Below are 22,373 nucleotides of genomic sequence, written 5' to 3' on the forward strand. Positions count from 1 at the left end.
ACACAATTACCCTTACACATTATTTAAGGCCAAACTCTTGTTATATCTTCTACTAAACCTCAGTTAGGTACTGAAAGGTATGTGTTCTTTTGTGGAAGAATATGGAATTATTGCTATTTGTGTTTATGCTTAATAAGATATTTTTAAAAAGGAAAGATGATAACAAAGCAGGATGGTCAGGAATCACTCTGTAAGTTCTGTATTCCCACAGCGCTAGGGCTGGGCCAGGATTAGGAAGAAATGAATTGAGGTACTGGCCTTGCGTGCAAAATTTAAAGGGGGTTCCAGGAAGCCTGCTATTTAAGAAAATATTTTTAAGCAATATTCTTAAAATTTAAATTTTATATCAAGAGATCCATGATGAACAAAGTATGAAAACTTTAAATAAAGATAGAATCTAACTCTGCACTTACACGATTTTTCTGTGCTCACCCTTCTACTGGTTTTGCCCAGAGAAGCTTCCATTCAGCTCTCCTGTTCATACCAGTGAGAGTAATGGGCTGGAATAGTGGGACAAGGCCCAAGAGCATGGCTTCTAGAAGCAGCCTGAACATTCTCCCTCTTGTAAATGTGTGCAAAGGTAACAATCATGGTACCAAGGTCCTCTGTAACCTAATTATAAGCAGCCTAGCCAACTTTATTTCCCCACTACATTAAAATATTCCCTTCCAGACAGGATGGTCCCTTTAATATTCCAACAAATTTTTTTCCATGTTGATAGCTCAGTATTTTCTAAAAATACTTTAAAGACTTTTAAGTCTGTTCATAAGTAATACTTAAATAAAATTAGGAGACAGTGTAGTCTAGATTCTTCTAATGGAGATCCAAGACACATAGACACATACAGCATATTAAAAGCTGGGAGAAGAATTAGCAATGCTGTCTATTTATTCTGTTTAATCTAATGTTTTTCTGATTTATTTTGCTATAGAGTCATAGCATCACCTAATATCTGACTGCAAGTACAATAACGCAGCATCATCTAATCCTGCTCTAACCCTCCTTTCCTTGGTGGTAGTAGCATTTTGCTTTCCTGAACCTGCAAGATATCTATGCACTTCCCTGACTCTGGATTTTTTATCAGATTCGGCATGGAGAAGCTCTGAAATTCTTGTGTGTAATTTTATTTATATGTATTTTAATAGAATTGTAAACTACGAATTTCCATGGAAGATGTCAAAAGGACTCTGGTGGGGATGAGGAATATTGACCAATTTTATCTCTACTCTCTGTCCACACCTTTTTCTCTTAAGAATATATGTCTTCTAAGCATGTATTTATCATACCTCTCATATAGAGATAAACCATTTAATAGATGTGATGTAGTGTTGGAAATGCTTATCTTATAATGACCCAAATAAAGTGACCCAACATGGAAACCAATGCGAATAAGAACATTTTAGTGGCCAGATAATTGAAACCTTAGCATTATCAGTCTGTGAACAATGAGGAGAAAGAGACCACACAGTAATTTGAACAAGGAAAATTAGTATGACGAATTATTGACTATAACAAGGGACTGAAGTCAGAAAGAGTTGGGTAGGAAGAAGAAAAGAGAACTCTAAAGATCTACCAGAATAAGAGCGTCTACTATCTGCAAGAATGAAATAGAGCAACGTGGGGCTGAGAACCAGGGCTTGTTGGGAGAGCTCAGCCTTGTCTCTTGATGGCAGAGAAGTTGCAGTGGTGGAACTTGCAGGATATCTGCCCTCTAAGGTGCTGGGGAAAGCTGTTCACAAGTAGGTATCTTACCAGAGAGGCACACTGCTACACAATAGCCAAAGGCGGGGTGGAGGTATGGGGGAAGCTGTGCGCTGCAGGAGGCTGGCACTAGTGAAGCCCCTGTCGCTGCAGAGCTCGCTCTGGAGCGACTACCTGTGCTAGGCCTGTAGAAACCTGTTCTTTGACTATAAGGGAACAAGGAAGCAAATCTCTTTCCTCCTGCAATGTTTCTCCAATGCCCCCTACTGACAAAAGGTCAATGCCAGGGGGCAAAGAGAAATATTTCAAAGGCCCAGATTCATTTTTTCAGAGTGGGTAAACAAGATGAATTTGGATCGGAGAGGAAATAGGTTGATAAGCTGGCACTCTTTGGGAAGAAAAATGATCTAGAAGAAAAATAGTGACTTACAGGATTGTGATTGAGGAACAGATCCTGCCAAACAAAAAGATTATTCATTTGAAGTCAAAGAAGAGAAAAGAATCATTGCTTATAGAACTTGATCATGGCTAGATGAAAGAAGAAAGTTCTTTCTCTGAGAAAAGCGTAGTTAAGGAGATTCTGGGAGGGGTGGGCGTGGGTGGGGTTGGAGGAAGTATTTCTGAGTATGACATGCAAAGGAGGGAAACTCTTAGGATGGTTCCCCAGAAGTACATCCCCTAGGATTGTAGCTAATAGGACCAAGCTGGATTCTTAGTATCTTATTTATTTTTCTCTTTTCTATGCTTTCTACTTTCCTAGTTTGTAATTTCAATTTCTCATACTGTGCAAACGGTGATTTTTGTATTTTGGTAGATGGACTGAGAATATTATGATTTACATTTCTCATCCTGATGGCAGAATGTGGACTGGAGCTGAATGGTTCAGGTCATCATCCCAAGGTCTAAAGTGAAGCTTTAGAACTCTGAGTAGTGGGATTAAAATTGGAGCGCCCCTACCTTGGTGCCTTAAATGCAGTATGCAAGCACATACATAACAAATGGTTAAATTACTACAGGAAACCTATACTTTTAGGATGTTCTTAAATGTTTCATCAAAATATGTTAACTTACATTTCATTTTCCACTACTTCTCAAAGATTACTGCTACCACCATAGGACAATTACTAACACCAAAATACCAAAGGGCTGATTTGGGAAAAATAATTTTATTTCTTTGACCCCTGGGCAATAAATTAGACCCTTTAAAGAAATTATACTGGTCTCTTCAGGTAAATAGGATGTCATTAAGTAAGTTGCTCTCATAGTCAAACACAATATATGCCACTTTAGTCAGTGCCATTCCTGAACACCAATTTGACAGGTGCTCCATAAATGTGGTTCTGAAAGATCACATGTCTGAGTGTCAGCCTTTTTATGACAATGCCATGCTCTCTTATAACTGCCTGAAAATGGCCCATGGGAATGCTAACTAGAACAACAAGGAAAGGTTTATAATGCTAAGCCCTCCAATACAAACATTTCATCTCTTGCAAATTATTATAGGTCCATTGACAAGGGGAAAAATTTACTGAGCTTAAAACAAATCAGGCAGTATTTAACTGTGTAAAAATTAAAATGGAAAACATGTCAGAAAGCCTTGAGATCACTTAAGTTATTAAGCTAACTGTCTTAAAAGTATATATAGGACTTGTGAAAATATTGTATACCAGAAAATTCTTGGTTTATGTTTCTTGTGTAATCATCTGTAAAACAGATGGAATAAACTTGTTAAAACCTTATCTGTTTTTTTTTCATATTCAGACTACATGAAAGTTTTTTTAGTTTTTTTCTCATCTATGTGGTCAATGTGTTCCCACTATGAAGGCCAATGAAAATGCTGATATATAGAGATGTATAGGACAACTGTTCTCCAGGAGCTCATGAAAAAGCACTAACTCCTCATTCCTTTCTGTCTGTTTTGGCACATCCAAAATTATTAAGTGAAAAATATTAGTCTAAATGGTTAAGTTTTATATGGATAATACATTAAATAATACATTAATAATACATTAAATACATTAATACTAATGTATTATATATTATATATTAGTATACTAATGTATACTAATAATACATTAAATAATGCTTTTTTTCACTTTTTAAAAACTAATCTGGATCACAAACACAGCCCACCCCAGTATCTTAATATCTACTTCTCTCTGCTGTCCCATTCTGCCAGGGTCCTGCATCCCTTTCACTTTAGGGCAGGGACTGGCAGACTCTTCCTATTAAAAGCCAGATATTAACTATTTTAGGTTTTACAGGCCATACAGTCTTTGAAATAACTACACAATTATGCTGTGTCAGATGAAGGCAGTTACAGACAATACATAAACACATGAATATTGCTGTGTTCCAATAAAACTTTATTTGTGGACACTGAAATTTGAACTTTATATCACTTTCAAGTGTCATGAATATTACTCTTATTTTGAAATTCCCCAAGTATTTAAAAATACAAAAACCATTCTTAAATTGTATGTCATACAGAAATAGGCATTGGGCAAGATTTGGCCTGTGGGCTGTATGCAGCATAACTCCTGGGCTTTTGGCAGTACTATTTCTTCAAGGGCTAGATATCCTTAACTGAAGCAGCAGCCGAAGGAAAACTCTGTAAAGATGGTTCTGTTCATAACGTTTTCCCATATGACACCTAAAAAGTTTAGGGATCATCGATATGTCCTTGATTTTCCATTGCACATCTGAAAGGTTATTTGCCATTATTAGCTGGTCCATTGAAAATGATTTTAACATTTGACAGTGACTTTTTGACATTTCATCAAGTAAAAGTATATATAAAATAATGTATAGGGGTTAGAAGATGAAATCTGAATGAAAGAAGCAGGGGTTGTGTTCCCAGTTTAGGGATTCAGTTCTTTGCTTAGATATAAATAACTTGACCACTTCAGATCTCATTTACCAGGTGTTGCTACTGAACAGTTATATTGTGTTAAAGGACATGAAGGGGAAAATTGTGCTTGTATCTTCTAGAGTAGCCACATTTTCAGGAAAAAAAAAGTGTTGTTTTTTTTTTTTTTAATGTCATGACATACAACAGAAAAGATAAATAATTCTGAAGAGGAATCTAGTGGTTAATTTGTTCCAAATACTTTGGAGTGAAGAAAATCTAAACCTGAGTGAGATCATGCAAACTATAGCACAAAATACACAGATGTAAGATTTCAAGGTTTTCCTATGTGCCTACTATTACCAGGAGAGGTTTGGTTTTAGGGGTCTGTAAAAATGTTTTCTTCCTTTAAGTATAATGCTCTGAGCCAAGACATCATCAGTTCCAGGCTCAGTCAGTTCCAGTTGAAAGTGTGAATGTTCAGCAAAAGGATATTTTGAAAGGAGACTGAAAATCTACTGTGCCAGATACCTGAAATGTTGTTAGGGTATTCGGTGGAAAATTTCATTTCCACATTATAAATAACTGTAGGATATTTTAAGGGATCCAAGACTAGTAACTTCCAAGAGCTGCTTATGTTAGTTCCACTGAAATGTGAAGTGGAGGGAGGATGCCCAAAGAAGCCTTTAAAACTGAATTACCAGGTATGATTAATTAAAATAAATAATTCACCATTGATTAAGTTACCCTTAAAATCCCCAGCCAAGGTACTCCCATTAAGGCCTGCATATTTTGCTATCCACTAAGTAAAACAAAGAAAGGGAAAAGAAGTGATTGAGAAAGAAAGAGGTAAAACCTCCTAGATGATTACTGAAATTATAAATGCCCTCGAATATCTCATTCAAAAAAGACTCTAGTCACCTGTATTTGAAATATTGACTGATACTTAGCATCTTCAAATTTTCCGAGGGTTCTGTGTTTTGTGGAGTTCCTAGGATGATAAGGACAACCCCAGGCGTTCCGGCATTTAACAATCTACTTGGGTAGTTATTGAATTTCTATTTTCCTTTGACCACAGAAATAATTCACTTCCTGTAACTTCTCCCCTCCTTTGCAGACGCCACACCTTTAAAAACAAAACAGAACAAGTTAGAGATCTTTGTTAGACAGTGTATACAGTGTGCCCAAAACAAAGGGCCCGACTGAAAGGAAAAAAAAAATCCATGTGTGTGAGTTGTGTATGAGTATCTGTGTATTTAAGAGTATCAATATGTGGATGTTCGAGAGTGTGTGTTTGAGTGCTTGTGAGTGGGTGCAAGGTAGGAGAGAAACGGATGCCGTCTCATCTTTACCATTGTTTTTGACGGGTAAGCCTGGCTTCCCTTCACAGGTCGGCAGCCTGTGGCTGGGGAAGACAGTCTGCCCTGGTGCGCTCAGGCGGCGCACCGGTGCCCGGGGTTAGAGCTCTCCCCTGCGACGGAAAAAGATAATTAAAAATCGCACGCGCCGCAGACAACTTAGCTTCTCGCTGAGCATCAAGTCCGTCTGGATCAGTGTGTTCTCACACCCCTGCGGCGGCCAGGCCGGGAGGCCTGTAGTCAGGGAGCGAGGAGTAGGTTGGGGATGGGGGTGTCATAGTGGGTGGTGCAGAATGTTTCTCCAAGCCAACAAGGGTGGCAGGCTGCCGTGCGAAGGCCGAGGAGGCTAGAGAGTCTAGGCGAAGAAGCTCGCGCCTGTGGGGAGATTTGGGGATGAAGCGGAAACGTGGAGGAAAAAGTGGGAAAGGGAAAGACGGATGAGGGAGTTTTGGAGTTGTGAGCGGAGAAAGGGAATGTAAAAATAAATCCCCAAAGAGGAAGGACAGAGCAGTGGCCCCCCGAATCCCATCCTTATCCCCGCGAGGGTGCGCGCCTAGCCACCCTCTTCCCTTCCCTCGCTCCCCTATCCCCAGTGCATAACTTTATGCGGCCGGGGCGGGGGGCGTAATCCTGGTTTCTCACTAACTACAAGTTCATCTTGCGCTTGAGATGGGCTTCAGAATCCGTGACTGGCACCAGGTCCCTTTTTCTGTGCCCTGGCCCCACCCCCACCCCCGAAGTTCTTCCAGTCGCGTTCAGAGGCGCAGACCCCAGCGCCTGCTCAACGAGTGGACTCAGTGCTCTAACAACCGAGAGGGAGGACGGGTCGTGGCAGGTCATTGCTAGGGTAACAGTAGCGTTTGCGCTGAGCAATAAAAACTCCAATTAATGGGTACGCCAATTGTTTTAAATGAGATAGGGGGGGATCAGTGGTGACTCAACTATCTTCCCTCCTTAGTACGACGACGAGGTGGAGGCATTCTAGCTTTTCAGTTATTTATAAAATCACTTATTACTGTGTCAGCTACCCTATTAGGAATCTTTGAAACTTTGACAACTGATGGTTCTTTTTGCAAACACGTTTTCAAGCTTTGAAAAGTTTAAAGGAGTTTGACAGTAAGCAAGGAACGTAGCAGTACACAACGCGGAGGGAACCGGCCCGGTGCCCCCTTCGTAGGGGTGCAGTAGCCTCAAGCGGATTTCCCGGCTTCTGCGGGCGCCGCACATTGTTTTGTTTTGAAGGCTCGGAGTTTGAGGCTGGTCGGAGACACCCACGTGCTTCTGACTCTCATCAGCGTAATGATCGCCTCAGCCAGAGTCGTGTCTATATAAACCACAAAAACCTAATCATTAGAAATCCCAGCCTCCAAAAACCACATTTTAGGTAAAACTGCCGCTTTTTTTCCGCGCTCCTTCATCCTCTCGACCACAACTTTTTGGGGGATCCAAAATCGCTTTTTTAACCCACATTGGGAAATAAATACATAAATAAATAGCCATTGAAGCATTTTGAACATTTTATTTTGTATTTTTACTTTTTTCCCCGGGAATGGTGGGAAAGTTAAGACATTAGACTTAGTTTTAGATGCAGAATAGACTTAATAAAAGATTGAAGTTGATGGAAAATTGCTGAAGTTTCTCCCCAGCAAGGGTTTTTGCAACTTATTTTAATCACCAAGATGACAGTTTTCCAGTCCTTAAAAAAAAAACTCATCCTTGTTCTCTAGGAACAACAAATTTGAGTATAGAAGAAAAAACCTGTCCGGTCCCCTATTTGAGTTTCTAAAGACTATTTTGACGCGTGACCCTCTCCCCATTTTTCGTATCACTTAAGACAAAAAAACACCCAAACTCTGCAAAATCTCCCTCCCCCCCCCAGGGAGACGCAACGGCAGAGGTGGGGGGGGTGGAGGGTGGAGTGGGGGAAGGGTGAAGAGGGCCGAGAAGTCAGCACAGACGCTCAAGAATTTTCCTTCCTCCTCTCCTGAAGTTACAACGAAAAATACCGACAGCCAGATCAGCCCGCGGCTCCCTGGAGTCTCTGCTTCGACCTCGTCGGACCAAGAGGGGTTTCCTTGCCCTGGGGGGTAGGCGGGGAGAAGCAAGAGGACGAGACCAGGCTAGATCCCCTCAGACCAAGGCCGCCTCTCTCGGCTTCGGAAGCTGCGCGCGGCGTCCAGGGGGCTCCTTCTCGCGGCCGGCGGGCGGCGGCAGCGGCTGCGATTCGAATGCTCAAGATCCGTTGCCCCGAAATCTGCTGCCTGAGACTTACCTCCTGGCACCTCGAAGCGCGAGGGTCAGGGGAGCTTTGCAAATAGCAGGAGGGAGTGGATGCAAGGAGGTGGCGGTGAGAGGGGGAGAAGAGGAGAAGGGAAAGGAAGGAGCGGACCCGGGGAGCCGGTCTGGCAGCCGCCGCGGGAGGAATCTGAGCGCGCAGCCAGCGCGGGGGGAGCGGCGGCCGCGCGGAGGAGGCGGCGGTAGCAGCCCCAGCCGGCGGGCGGCGGCGCGGACGCCTGCAACTGGGTAGCTGCGCGCGGGCGGCGCGGCGGTGGCTGGCTGCGCGCTGCTATGCCGGCCCCGGGGCTGGACTGAACGCACTCGCTTCCACCGCCGGACTCGAACTGGGAGGGGGCGCCAGCGCACCCAGGACGCGGTGCCCCAAGGGACCCCACTCTAAGCTGCAAACTGAAGCCACCCCCCTCCCGCCTCCCCGGCCAAACACATCCCCGCACCCGTTCGCAGCTGCCACCCCGAGTGTTCCAAAGGCTCCGGCAAAGATCTGCGCCTCCGGGTCTCCCCACCCGCCAACCCGACCTCTCCGCATCGCCACCGCTGCCCCCCGTCAGACTCTACCTGGCAGTCGGCTTCATCGAACTTGATTTCTCACCTCCTCAGTCCCATCACCTCCATCCCCTCTCCCCCGTCTCGCCTCCCCCCCCCCCCCCCACCAGTTTCCTCCTCCTCGCCCCTCATTTCCACCCTCCTCCCCCTCCCCCGGCCACTTCGCTAACTTGTGGCTGTTGTGATGCGTATTCCCGTAGATCCGAGCACCAGCCGGCGCTTCAGCCCCCCCTCCAGCAGCCTGCAGCCCGGCAAGATGAGCGACGTGAGCCCGGTGGTGGCTGCGCAGCAGCAGCAGCAGCAGCAGCAGCAACAGCAGCAGCAACAGCAGCAGCAGCAGCAGCAGGAGGCGGCGGCGGCGGCGGCGGCAGCAGCAGCAGCAGCGGCCGCGGTGCCCCGGTTGCGGCCGCCACACGACAACCGCACCATGGTGGAGATCATAGCTGACCACCCGGCCGAACTAGTCCGCACTGACAGCCCCAACTTCCTGTGCTCCGTGCTGCCCTCGCACTGGCGTTGCAACAAGACCTTGCCCGTGGCCTTCAAGGTAAGAAGCTGCGGCCACCCCCCGCCCCCGGCCGGGCGCCGCGGGACCTGCCCGCCGGCGTCTCCTTGACCGCGGGGGCCGGGGCCGGACGACGTCCAAAGCCTCGGGTTTTCTTTGGAGGATCTGACCCGAGGGACCCACGGATGGCCCTCTTTCTTCGGATTTTCCCCGCTCAGATCCCTCCTCCTCCCACCTGTGCCCGCAGCCACCGCGCCAGTTCTTGTCCCCTCTGTCCGTTCATCACCCCTTAAGCCTCCCGGCCAAAGTTCTAACCCACTCCTCGGAGCTGTCCCTCCTCCCCCCAGAGCCTCCAGGTGTCCACTCTTTGCATCGCCACCCCGCCCACCTCCCCGTGGGTAAGGATCCCCGGCATTTTCCCCCCCTGACTCCCGCGTCCTCCTCACGGGGCTTGCTGGCCGGTCCGGCACTGCGGGCCGCCCGCGCGGGCCCTCCCCGGGATTCCTGGCGCCCCTGCCCACTCCCCTCCCGGCCGAGCGCCCCTCTGCTCGTCTCGGCGCCCCCAGCTCTGACCCGCTTGAGCCTCAGCGGCCCCGGCCTATCCCGGGTTCGGAGACCGGTGTTCTTGGGGTGACGGAGCCAGGAGTTCGCGCCCGGGGCGGGGCGCCTGGTGCGGCGCGTGGGCCGCATGACCGATGCCCAAGAGGGTCGCACGCAAACCTCGGAACTCGGGGAACATGTGAGGGGAGCAGAAAGGACGGGGGTGTTTGCTCGGCTCCCAGGCTCCCAGACTCGCGCCAGTTCCCGTTACCGGGAGGAAGGCGGGGCCGCCGGGGTCGTCGCGCGCCCGGAGACAGGGGAGCACGGGAATCGCGGGCGCGGACCCTGGAGTGCGGGAGGCGCGGGCCAGCTGATGGGGGCGGGGGCTCCTGCCGCTTCTTCCCGCCGGGACTGAGCTTTCCGCCTCTCCCAGCCTTGCGGGGACGAGGGAAATCTGTGAAATGCCTTCGGTTCGCCAGCCTTGAAATCTGAGGTGAAATTTTGCAGATCTGTCTTATTATTACTTCTGAATGACTTGGTTCCCAAAGGTCCCTCCCGTCTCCGTAAGGTCGTGGGAGACTCGGGCCGGCGGCTTGGGTGCCGCGGGAGTGACTTCGGGATTTGGGAGCGTCCTCCGCGGCCTCCTCCGCCCGCCGGGCCCGTTAGTTTAAGGGCGGGTGTCCGCAGCGGGATTCCCCGGTAGCGGCTCGGCAGGTTGAGGGTGCAGGGTCCCCGGCCCCTGGCATAGCCCTGTGCGCGTCCGCAATGCGCCCCGGGTTGCTTCGGCAGCTCTTGCCGGCGGAAACGCGGAAATCCTCAGGGCCGAGGTGGGTGGAAGGGAAGCGGGTTCCCGGGGAGTCCTCACTTGGGGGACTAGACGCCGGGATGGAGGGGGCAGCGAACCAGACAGGCAGGAGAGACTCAGAAAGCTGCTTCCGCCCTGTCTAGCTTAGGACCCCTGGGTCCTGGGATCTATGGAGAGCTGGGTAGCAAGGCAATAGGGTATGGGGGAAAAATGAGGAATCCTGCCAAGTTCTCCACTGTGGCCCTGGGGCCAAACTCCGGTGAACCACTGGCAGTTCCCAGTAGTTGATCCTTCATCCCTACCAGCCTCCCCCCCCCCGCCCCCCCGGCCCCCAGGCTTCAATTCAGATTCCACGCGTAGGTGGGGTGGAAAGAAAGAGGAGTCCAGGTCAATTAGAGCTGGTTATCTCTCTAGGTCTTATATCAGAACAGAAATCAGAATAAATTGTTATGGAAAGGGGATGATGCATTCTGGGGCAAGTTTCATTTTGCACTTGGCTTAAGAAATGTATCTTTTGTTTTTAACCGTCTCGTTTCTCCTTTTATAAACCACTCATTTTGTAGGTTATTTTCTTCTTTAAATATGAAAAGCTCAGAATATTGTAGAAACTTAAATTTCTGTACAAGAGGTGTCTTCTACAGTGTTCATCGTCCAAGGGCCCAGAATTTTCTAATTAGCTTTATTGTGAGGGTAGACGTTTATTTCCACCCCACCCCCAAATCCCAAACACAAACAAAAAACCTGGATGAAAACAGCAAATACAAATACGTAGCTATTTTGTTTATACAATGCCACAAGTCAGGATATGTGAAAATTTAAGGAAAAGTGCCTACATTTTTAAAGATATCATTTAGACGTTTAATGGTCTGGATTCTGTTCTGCTAAACACGTTTAAGGTATAACTGTTTTGAACTATTCTTTTACATTTATGGTGCTGAACTGATTTTAAGCATTAGTATTTTAGATAGCAAGGATGTTTTTGGCACACAGATAGAATGCAATTTAGTTTGACTTATTATCAGATTTTGGGTGTCTTCAGGTTTTTGCACCACCACCCTTTTAAAATTATTTTGAAAAGAAATGGCTTCCTTTGCTATTAACCATATTTATTGTCAGTTACATAGTGATTTTACTTGTAACTAGCAAATGAAGGCATAGCTAACACATGTCCATGCTAAAGTAAATATTTAATTCATGGTAATTGAAAAAGAAATTGAATTAACCTAAATTGTGAACTCTCTGTTTTCCCACCCCCATACCTGTGTTAAACAAAATGCAAATAGCAGGTGATAGCTGAGATCCTTTTAAGACAGAAGTTTTGTCTCTGCTGAAAAAGATGTGTAGATATTTGGAATATCCAGGTATACCCAGCAATTTATGTTTTCATCTGAATGTTAGTAACAACAAACTCTCTTTACCTTTCTTTTGAGATAAGAGCTTGAGAGCAGTAAGGCTTTCTACACTTGCAACAAAATCAAATAAATCTATAATGAAGAAATAACATGAAGAGGTCTCAGTTTTAAAAGTGGTGAGAACAATTTGGCTATGATAGTTAGAGCCATGTACAAAGTAAATTATAGTGTTACTGGGTAGATACAGACAGGTACATTTATTTTAAAAACACAGAACTAAATTGTTGAGAAATCTGATATTCAAATCAATACAATATTTATTGAGCCTGTATTTTAATGTCTGTGACACTGAGCTTGTCACTGTAGAGAATCAAATGGATTTAATGGACTGTGTTTTGATAAAGTAGTGCTTCAAAATCATAGTGACAATTGTATTAAGTTGTAAGTAATGTGTTAGTGTTGTTCATCTGATCTTGTTTGGGGATTATACGAGAATACTTAATTTGTTAATACTTGGTTCTTAAAAATGCAGAAACACCCAGTATAGTTTAAAATACGTAAAGTTGTTTATTAGCATTGTATTTTTAACAAAGTTCTGCAGTTTTGAAATGTTCAGTCCTCCCAGGTGTCAAGGAAATGGAAATAAATATTTTTAACATTTCTTTCAGGTGTATCTCACTGAAAGCTTAAAATAGTGAAGGCATACTATTAGAGGATCCCCAGGCCTTTCTGTCCTTGAAATTAGAGTGACAAAAAAGCAATTTGCAAATTCATCTCATTAGTTAATGGTCAGATAGAAATAGTGAGAGAGTATGTCAACGGTGCATCCAATAGCATTCTTCATAGTTAGGGGTCTGTCAGCATTTCTACCATGAAGCCTTGGTGTTCAGGGTTCATAACTCAGTTGCTTTAAATAGCTTCAAGTTGAAACACTACGCAGAAATTTTAAGTCCACATATATATATTAAAACTAAAAGTATCGCAAGGCTATTGTGCTGTTTTAAGTTAGAAAACACTGCGATATATATTTACCAGGATCACATGTTTTTCTGGCAATGTTAACGAAAACACATTTTTAAATATATGACCTGTTACTCATAGTTAATTCTGTATGTTTAATGATAGCTTTCAGTATTTGTCATAAGTAGGGTTTCAAAATGATGGAGCAATTTCTATGTGAGAATAATTTTTTTTAACATAATTAGCCCATTTTCAGAAACAAGTAATGCAACTAACAAATATTGGACACTAGTGAGTTGTATTTCCTTACATATTTAATGGTCAGATTTTATGTTTGTGTCATTTTTAATGTAATTATATCTAAACAAAGAAAAACAGGTTATTAAACCTGATAAAATCTTTTAAAGCCTACTATGAATTGTTATGCAAAATTATGCAAATCAGTAGATTTCAAGTTGTGTTAAGACAGACACATTTTTGTGTTATGCCTTTAAATACAAAAAAATTATTTAAAGTAAAAATGTTAGGATTGAATATATAAAACTTATTGGTAAGGTAATTGAAATAAAAACTTATAGATGGAAAACATATATGTAAAAACTTATAGAAAAAAACTTACACTTGAAAACAGGCATAATAAGATATTTTTCATTAATTTTTCCTTTTGTCATTGCTATTTCTATCCTTTCAAAAAAAATTTCAGAATATCTAAACGAGCTTGAAACATGGCACATAAATTGCTGGCTTAAATTGAAAAACTTTCCATCAGTTTTCTCTCTGACATACATTTTAGAAATTATGAAATGTACTTTATATTGTATTTACTATTTTTCCTCTACAATTCAATTGGGTGTTCCTAAATTCTAGGTTAAACTTGAAAAATTAACTGTAATATTTGTGAAAGTTTTTGATAGTTTATTTAAAGGTATCTTTAAATAATTACCATAGGACTAACATTTTTTCGTATTACAATATCTTCCTTACCTGTCTTTTTATTCCCAAAAAAGATTTGATCAGATTTTATCTTGAAAAAGAATTATATTTCAGTTTTGCTACGAGTACAATGTGCCAAATGATATTGGTCTGTAAGAGTAATTGATTAGTTAAGACTAGCCTTCTGTTCATGGAAATGTAATGGGCAATTTTTATTTCCATATAATAAGACCACAAAAACAATTTTAAGGGTCTGAGTTAATTCTCCATTTCTTTTCTATCAGAGTAATACCCAGATTTAATCATAAGGAATCTCATACAAAATTTCAGTGGTGTTTCTAGAGTTAAATATTTTTTATTTTGTACAAGCTGCATATCGTGATTTAAATGCTAGTTATAGTGAGGTGCACTAAATAAAGGAACTTCTTTCTCAATTCTAAACTGTAAGTACATAAGATTACTTCTCTCTTTCCTATGAAGCTTCTTGACTTTATGGATTTTATGTTTTAAAAACATCTAGAAACGTAGTTGTTAAGGTTTCATCCCAAATTATTCTTTGCAGAACAGAACTTTTGTATTGGGTACTATGGAAACAAATTTTAATATGTACTTACTCCTAACCAGTTAAAAAGAGTGATTTTTGAGTGTTCTCTCTTTCTGTGCCTTAGAATATTTTCCATTGTTTGGATTTTGTACGGATGAAATGTGTAAAAATTTCTTTATTCTTTTGGTTTTCTTCTATTTTTTTATTGATCTTTTTTTAGAGAAACACCGATTTGTTATTCCACTTATTTATGCATTCATTGGTTGATGCTTTAATTTTTTAAAAAAAATTTTTATTTATTGATTTTAGAGAGAGAAACATCAATTTGTTGCTTCACCTATCCATGCATTCACTGGTTGCTTCTTGGTATGTGCCCTCACCAAGGATTAAACCCGCAACCTTGGAAGGTGTTTCTTCGGGACAGCTGTCTAACCCACTGAGATACGTGGCCAGGGCCATTGGTTGATTCTTGAATTTGCTCTGACCAGAGATGGAATCTGCAACCTTGGCCTGTACAGATGATGCTCTAACCAACTGAGCTTCCAACCAGGGTCTCTTTTGGTTTTCTTTTAGATAAACACAGTTGAGAATCTCCAAGGGAAACTTTTTAGCTTCAGAGATCTACTTAAAAAAAAAAATCTCAACCATATAATTATGTTTCTGATAGAAGGTTAAATAACAGTACTCCCTCTTCCCCTTTATTTCCCCTCAGAAAAACATTAGGCAATGTGATCTGGTAGAGTATAGAGCAGGGGAAAAAATATATTTAGCCATTAAAATAGAGTTCAGCCATAACAGGGAAAGTTGTCACTATATTGTTTTAGTTAGCTTTATTTTTGAAGGCCAAGTTCTAAGCCTTATAGAAGACTTACAATTTGTGATTGTCTATTTGTTTTGTTATTAAATGTAATACATAAGACATAACCAGTATTTAATATGGTCATTATTATGCTGCTTAAGCAAAGAAAAATGGATTTATGTATTTCACTCTTAGGGATTTTTTCTTTCATATTTTCCCATATTGAATCAATTTTCCTTTCTTCTAACTAAAAAAAAACCCATTATGTTAAAAATATGCAGTAAAATAATAGTGTCCCAGAGCTCTTGAAAATCTTCATATTGGGGCAGATTTCTTTACTTTCTTCTGAAATTTAGCCAGACTGGAGTGAAATCCATCAGCAGTCATCCTTTATCTTTCAACAACAAAAAACATCTCAGGATGTGAAATGAAGAATTACATATTCAATTGCATCCTTTAAGGATGCTCATAAATAAAAGCCTATATTTACCAAACAGCAGACTTGGAACAGAAGTGGGCCTCCTTGTCTTTAAAAGAGTACATCATAATTACACTCTATACTTATGTAGTATCTTCTACATTTTACAGACTTTAAAATAATTATTTCCAACTTATATTGGAAAATCGTGGTTCCTGGAGATGAAGTTACTTGTATGAGATCATAGGAGAGGTGGGAAAAAAATGGAGCCCGTGAGTTTTGATGCATTTATTCTCTTCTAAACAGTACAATTTTCCGCCTTCATTTATTCACTTTACTAGTTCCATATTTACTTTGACACACAAAGCCACAGAGCAGGTGTTAAAACACAATATGCTGAGTGTAAAGAATGTCAAACATTCAGATGAATCCTGGCAAACATAGTCAATTATTTCAGTATTTTCAAATGGTCACATTTTTGGCATTGTGAATTTGAAAACTTGAAAAGTGCATTGCCTCCATCAGTACAGCATTACCTATATAGTCAGCAGCCACTTGAGGCACTAGAGCAAGTATGCAGGGAGGAAGTCATATTCTCAAGGGATTTACCCTTGACCTGGGAATCTTCTCAGATTGAGTACAGTAACCAAATACTGTGAGTAAATGATAGTTGGCATGATTCCCTCTCCTCTGGGATGGAAAAAGTTGTCAGAAAACTAGTTTGGAGCAAGAGCATATTGCTTCTAGTGAGGGTTGCTGACTCAGCCTTTAACGGGTTCTCTCTCTCAAAGAGTTTTATCTGGTAGCCTCACAACTGCTGGCTGTGGGAGTTGATGTTCTTTTTGAAGCTCTTTCATTTATTTATTTCAAAGATATTTATCAAATACTTAGTCTGTACCAGGCACTTTTGTGGGAGTTCTATATACAGTGCTGAACGAGACAGATAAAGTCCCTTCCCTCTTGTAGTTTCCAGTCTGATATAATCTGGACTCCTAGGAGTGAGTCTCACAGTTTTGGGCGAGTATATCAAAAGTGGTAGATAAGTTATTAATATATGCACATTGAAACGGGGATCACCTGAGTATGGTGCTGTGGAAGTGGGCTCTGTAATTTAAGGAAAGCTTTAGGATTTTAAACTGAGTAACAAAGTGCTAAAGAAGGAATGGAATTGAAAACTAGACTAAGAAAATTAAGGGTGAAAATTATATTGACAAGTTCTTTTTCCTGGTTGGAGCAGAGGGGTGTAGTAGAGGAGTGTTGGGCTAGAGTTCATGGGTGGGGGAAATTAAGCCCTGAAGTACAGTTATCGTGTTTGTTTTATCACAGTCTGAGAAATCTGCTTTGATGAGTGCAGGTATAAATTGTATTGGGAGCATGAAATTCAATGCTTAGGTTTGCCTTGTGGAAATCTTGACAAAGGAAAGAACAGCACTAAAAGTAGAAGAAAGAGGAGTGGGATATTTGCCAGATAGGCAAGCACATATGGGTGTTAATGTCAGAGAGCAGTGGGATATTCTGTCTGGAGTCGTTGCTTAATCATCCTGAGGGCATCTGGGAGCTGAATGAGAAAGAGTTGGACATAACCCACCTGAATATATGATCCTGGAAGTTAGTTGAGAGGCATTATCAAGGGTCCAGGTCTTGGTAATGAATTAAGAATACTGTGTTTTATATGTGGCAGCAAAGGCTCTGCACCAGCCTTTTCTAACCAGGCTCTATGTTAATCAGAGGCAACCATTTGCAAGTTAGCTGATGCTGGTTAAAAAGAAAGTTTGATCCCTAGCCTTGGAGCAGTGAAAATGTTTATTAGCCTCAAAGACTGATTATTCTGGTCCTTACTTGACTGAGTTAATCTGCCAAAGGTTAACTGTTGAAGGTTAAGGAGGCAAATGTGTCATTCTAAGATGGCAGATGGGACAAAAACAGAATAAAAGTTTGCTAAGGGTATATTTTCTGTATATACCACTCATTTGTCAGTGATCGTTATCAGCCTATTGTATGTCTTTATTTTGCACCTAGACTTTAAGCTTCTTGCTGGTTTTGTTTATTCCACTGGGTCCTATTGCAGTGGACATTTAGTCATTATTTGCAGTATGATTAAAAGCTGAGTATCTAGCCCTAAGTAAGGAGATGAAATGTAGTCCTGGATACCACACCATGTCTATACTTCCATATAGTTAGTAATTCCAAGGTTTCACCTAAATGTCTTCTTTCATAAAGCCTACTAGACTTTCTTTTTTAGCCTGTGATTGGGAAGAGACCACACCTCAGGGTGCTCCAGGCTGCAGACAGGCAGTACCTTAATATGTACGATGCAATCTGCAGATGAAGCATCAGCCTTCCTTCTGTGGCGTAATTCCTATGGACAACCTAACATGGGGATTTAATAAAAAATGTACATGTATTTGGTAAAGAATGCAACAACAAATGAAGGAAACTTTTGCCTGCCTTTGAAATGGGTGGGCCCTGAAACATTGGTCTGTTTGAAGTGGCATCCTAAGCTATGTGCAGATGCTTCATTCCTGTCTACCATTACTGGACCAGAGCACTAAGTCCTGATAAGGAACAATATTTACAGTGAGAATATATTCTTAGTTTTTAAGCTTTTCTGATGAGCCATTATTGCTGCTGTGTTTCCTGTTTTATGTAGGTGGTAGCCCTCGGAGAGGTACCAGATGGGACTGTGGTTACTGTCATGGCGGGTAATGATGAAAATTATTCTGCTGAGCTCCGAAATGCCTCTGCTGTTATGAAAAACCAAGTAGCAAGGTTCAACGATCTGAGATTTGTGGGCCGGAGTGGACGAGGTAGGTCTCTGATTTTTAATATTGGTAATGGAATAAACACATTAGGGTCCTCTGATGACATGTAGGCTTGTTTGTATACAAATCAGCACCCTCTTCTTCTGAACAGAATTACTGAAGGTTTTATTTAAATATGTCCAGATGAAGCTGAGTGTTTTTCTGAATACTCAGGCCTTTTTCATTTGTTTTATGATATTGAATATTGAAACAATGTTTTCAGAACTCATTCCTACTTTCATTGGGTGTGAACATATAAGATGGAGAGAAGAACAGTTGGAGTCTCAAGTAATGAATTATGAGGAACCAAATAACTGAGTAAACTGAGTGGCAAAGAGGGAAGAAAAACAAATGCATTGGATCAATTTCCTGATAACAGTTTTGCTCTAAGTGGTAGCAAGTTCAACTAGCATAGTGCAGTTCACTTATCACATATGTTACCTCTGTATGAGTTAATTTGTTGTTATAATAAAAATATATTTAAAAATCATATAGGCTTTTTCTATTTTTTTTTTTTACAGAAGGCTTTTCATTTGAATAAGTGAATAATGTGTTATTTATGTTAGAATGACTAGATAGAGTTGCCTAGACAGGAATGATCAGGACTTGAAATATTTCCACATTATTTAAGGCTTTTCATCATCTGAATTCATATTCAAATATTAGGAACCCTTAAAAACATCATAAAATAGAAAGTAATCCCTTTTAGGGTTTTCATAACTATTTTATAAATGGGCTTAATGTTTTTAAAAAAGTCTTTAAGGAAACCAATTTTTGGGTTTATTTACTTATTCTATAGAGAGACTTGTAATAGTCATTCATTAGAAGTATTATGTTCATTTATTTATTTATTGAATCTAATATTTCTATTTTAAGCATTTCAATAATAAGACAGAAAATAGAGCACTTTAGCACTGAGGTGAAATAAAGACCTATGGAATTACTCCAACCCAGGTTTGAATTAGGAAATGAGAAGCATCAATTTTTAAACCATGTTCAGTAATTGCTCTTTAGTTTGGATCAGATGTCAAATTATTACCATTGTAAAAACTTGATAAGGGAAATTCAAGCAAGGCTGTTTCCGATGAGTAGTTTTAGTTTACTTTCTAGGAACAGGGCCAAGAAGTTGTACTTTTTAACTTAAAAAAAATGATGCATGCTAATGAGATACTGTCACTGAAAGGTTGTTTGAAATAAAATGAGGCTCAGGCCTCTGAAAGAATCAAAACTAAAGGGGTTATCTCTGCATCAGATTTGGTTTGCTTTCATTAAAAAAGAAAAAGACACATCCTCTCTCACTATTGACTGATTGATTAGGTGTGAAGCATGTTATGTGTGTGTATTCATTTTTTTTTTCAGTTACTGGTACAAATTCATAGCACAATTAAAATTTCTTTCTAGTAAGAATCAAGAAAAATTTGAACATGATGATTTACCTTTGTGCACTGAATTACATCATTCTTCCTATGTAACATTGCTTTGTTTTAAATTAGAGTAATGAATTTTAGTATTTAAAAGATTGGGCGCTATATTTTACTTTACGGATTCAAGCTAGTGTTTTCATTTATCTTGCTTTTTATATTATATAGATGCTGCATAACTTTTCTCTGATGAATTTGAGTAGAAACTATGGCAAAGTGATAGTGTACTTTGTAAACCCTCAACATATTTATTTAAGAAACTTCAAAGAGAAACAAAGGGTGTGCACTGTTTTACTATATTGGCTTTCTGAGTTTTGGCTGGTTTCCCAAATAGCAATTTTTATATTTAAAAAAAAAGACAGACTTAACTGCTTGCAGACTTTTCACGCATGGAAGATGAAGAAAGCTTCTTTTGATGAAGTGTAATTATGTCCAAACAGAGCTGACCCCCTCCCCCTATATTTCTTATGATCTTAACTGAAGAAAGTAGGATTTTTCCTTTGAAGCAGCCGGGACTTGGTGGAGGATCTGAAATGCTACAGTCTGCTGCCAGAGGCAGGATGGAGAAATTGGTCCAGACTTGTCTCCGAGACTTACATTGGGGGTGGGGGTAGCGGGTGGAGAGAGAAAGAAAAATTGATTTATCACTAATAATAGATTTTTATATCACTACATTAACATTATTTGAAAGGAAACAGTAATATCAAGCTGAAATGAAGAGTAAAAAAAGGACAGGGAACACTGATATTACTCTTGGAAAAAAATGGGTCAGTTTTTCAGTGGCAGGAAACCCTTTAACCTGCCTGTGTACCTGACCTGCTTTCAAACAGACTCTTTCTAGCTTCCTCTTTGATTTTCACACTTTTACATTTCTCTTAAGTTATTAAGTCTGGATCAACACACTGCTACCACTATTTTTTCCCCACCTATTTACATTTTCTATTTTCAGTAGCATTTAAAAAAATAACACCAATTCCTCTAATTATTACAGTTTTTCTTTTCACTGGTAGAAATATAAACTCTCAGAAATAGAAAAACAGTTTTGGGTTTATCAGAGTCACATCACTACTTACTTTGGCTGTATCCGTTATCTAATGTCCACAGCTTTTGGAAGTGCTTTCGAATAAATGTAGAGCATCATTGAAACTTGCATGAAGTTAGGAGTGGCTTATGTGTTTTAATTGTTTTTTCCTTTTTCAGCCTTTATATTTTAAACAGAAGAATTTAAAGTGACTTTGGTCCTTAAGTTTCCTTGGCGTGCTTCCTCTCTTTTGACATCCAGCACGCTGCGTTTAATTTACAGGCATTTTTAAGCACCTACGGTATAAAGAGCATGGGACATTGTCGATTTAGGATTCAGTTCCTTTGTACAGTTTTAGCCCTCCTGACTATTCTGACAGCCCCTCAGGTTAGGTTGGACTTGTCTTTTAATGGCAGTTCCTGTGTTTCTCTCAGAAAATACATTTGTCTTGAGGACACATGCATTACCAGTTCCTAGCTGAAGCTATGGATGATACAGTAACTTGACCATTGAGTGCTAGCTTCCTCACTGAGAGCCTGCATTTTTAAGTAGGAGCCTGAATTTTTATCATTTATGAAAAGTGATAAAAATGGGATTTGGAAAAAGTTTTGGGTTTTTTTTAGTTTAAGGAAATCATAAATACTCACATAAACATTTGACTTAGGAAATGTATTATTATTTATAAGGTGAAGAACCAATTACCTCGTTGGGTGGTAGTTTCTGGAACATTACACTCATGTTCCTTCTGAAGGGGCAATAACAAATGGAAAGAACCTTCTTGATTTTTGTTTTAGTTGTTAAAGTACATTTGATCCTTAAGGTTTGATTTTAGAAGACTCTAGTTATAATTAAATACTTATTTCTTTCCCCCCAAATTTACTTCTTTTTAAAAGAAGTTTTTCTTTATAGAAAACTGGTTCCACTTTGAACACTTAGATGCTTTATGCTTACCGGATGAATTCTACATTTGGCTTTTGTCCCTACATGAGGACAAAAGGTGATGAGGTGATGATCTGAATTTGGGATAAGCATCAATGACTTTTAATGTCTTAAGTAAGTTGCAAAAGTCTCAAGTAGAAATATTCTCAGAACCAGCCTGGATAAATTCATGGACAGTAGCTCTAGCAGGTTATTTACAGACATTAAAGATGATTGGAATATACACATCCTTGATTTATTAACATTAGCCATGGATGACAACTGCCTTCCAAGCACTGCCCTCTAAGCCACTGTGAGAAATGCAGTTCTGGCTCATCCACTATTGATCCAACCCAGAATGGCATCGTTTTATGGTTTCATGTACATTAGCTTTCAACCTAGGGATTCAGCCTGTTGACTCCTCCAGACAGATCTTTCCATTGTTTTGAGGTCCTGACCTAGATCCAGTGGCTTCCTATTCAACTTTCTAATCTCTTCTCCTGTGGACTTGAAGTTTTCTATAACTAGTTAAGGCTCCTGGCTGCCTTATTCTTCTAGTTAGCTTTAACGTATATAATAAATCCTGTTCTCTAATGAGATAATTAAAC

At 40.8% G+C, this 22,373-nt stretch overlaps 1 protein-coding gene across 2 annotated transcripts in view; it reads left to right on the plus strand.

Moving 5' to 3' along the window:
- Window positions 1-8,898: 8,898 nt before the first annotated feature.
- The window catches only part of RUNX2 (RUNX family transcription factor 2), a 119,670-nt gene continuing 106,195 nt past the window's right edge, over window positions 8,899-22,373 (plus strand). For both annotated transcript variants that reach the window (XM_054569441.1, XM_054569440.1), the window contains exons 1-2: window positions 8,899-9,295; window positions 18,255-18,411. In XM_054569441.1, coding sequence (XP_054425416.1) covers window positions 8,933-9,295; window positions 18,255-18,411 — 520 coding nt within the window. In that variant the 5' untranslated portion in view covers window positions 8,899-8,932. The remainder of the gene's footprint in view (window positions 9,296-18,254; window positions 18,412-22,373) is intronic.

The sequence above is a fragment of the Pteronotus mesoamericanus genome, unplaced genomic scaffold (assembly GCF_021234165.1).
Source record: "Pteronotus mesoamericanus isolate MK-2021 breed Mesoamerican mustached bat unplaced genomic scaffold, CSHL_Meso_final contig_20, whole genome shotgun sequence".
In the NCBI taxonomy this organism is placed as follows: Eukaryota; Metazoa; Chordata; class Mammalia; order Chiroptera; family Mormoopidae; genus Pteronotus; species Pteronotus mesoamericanus.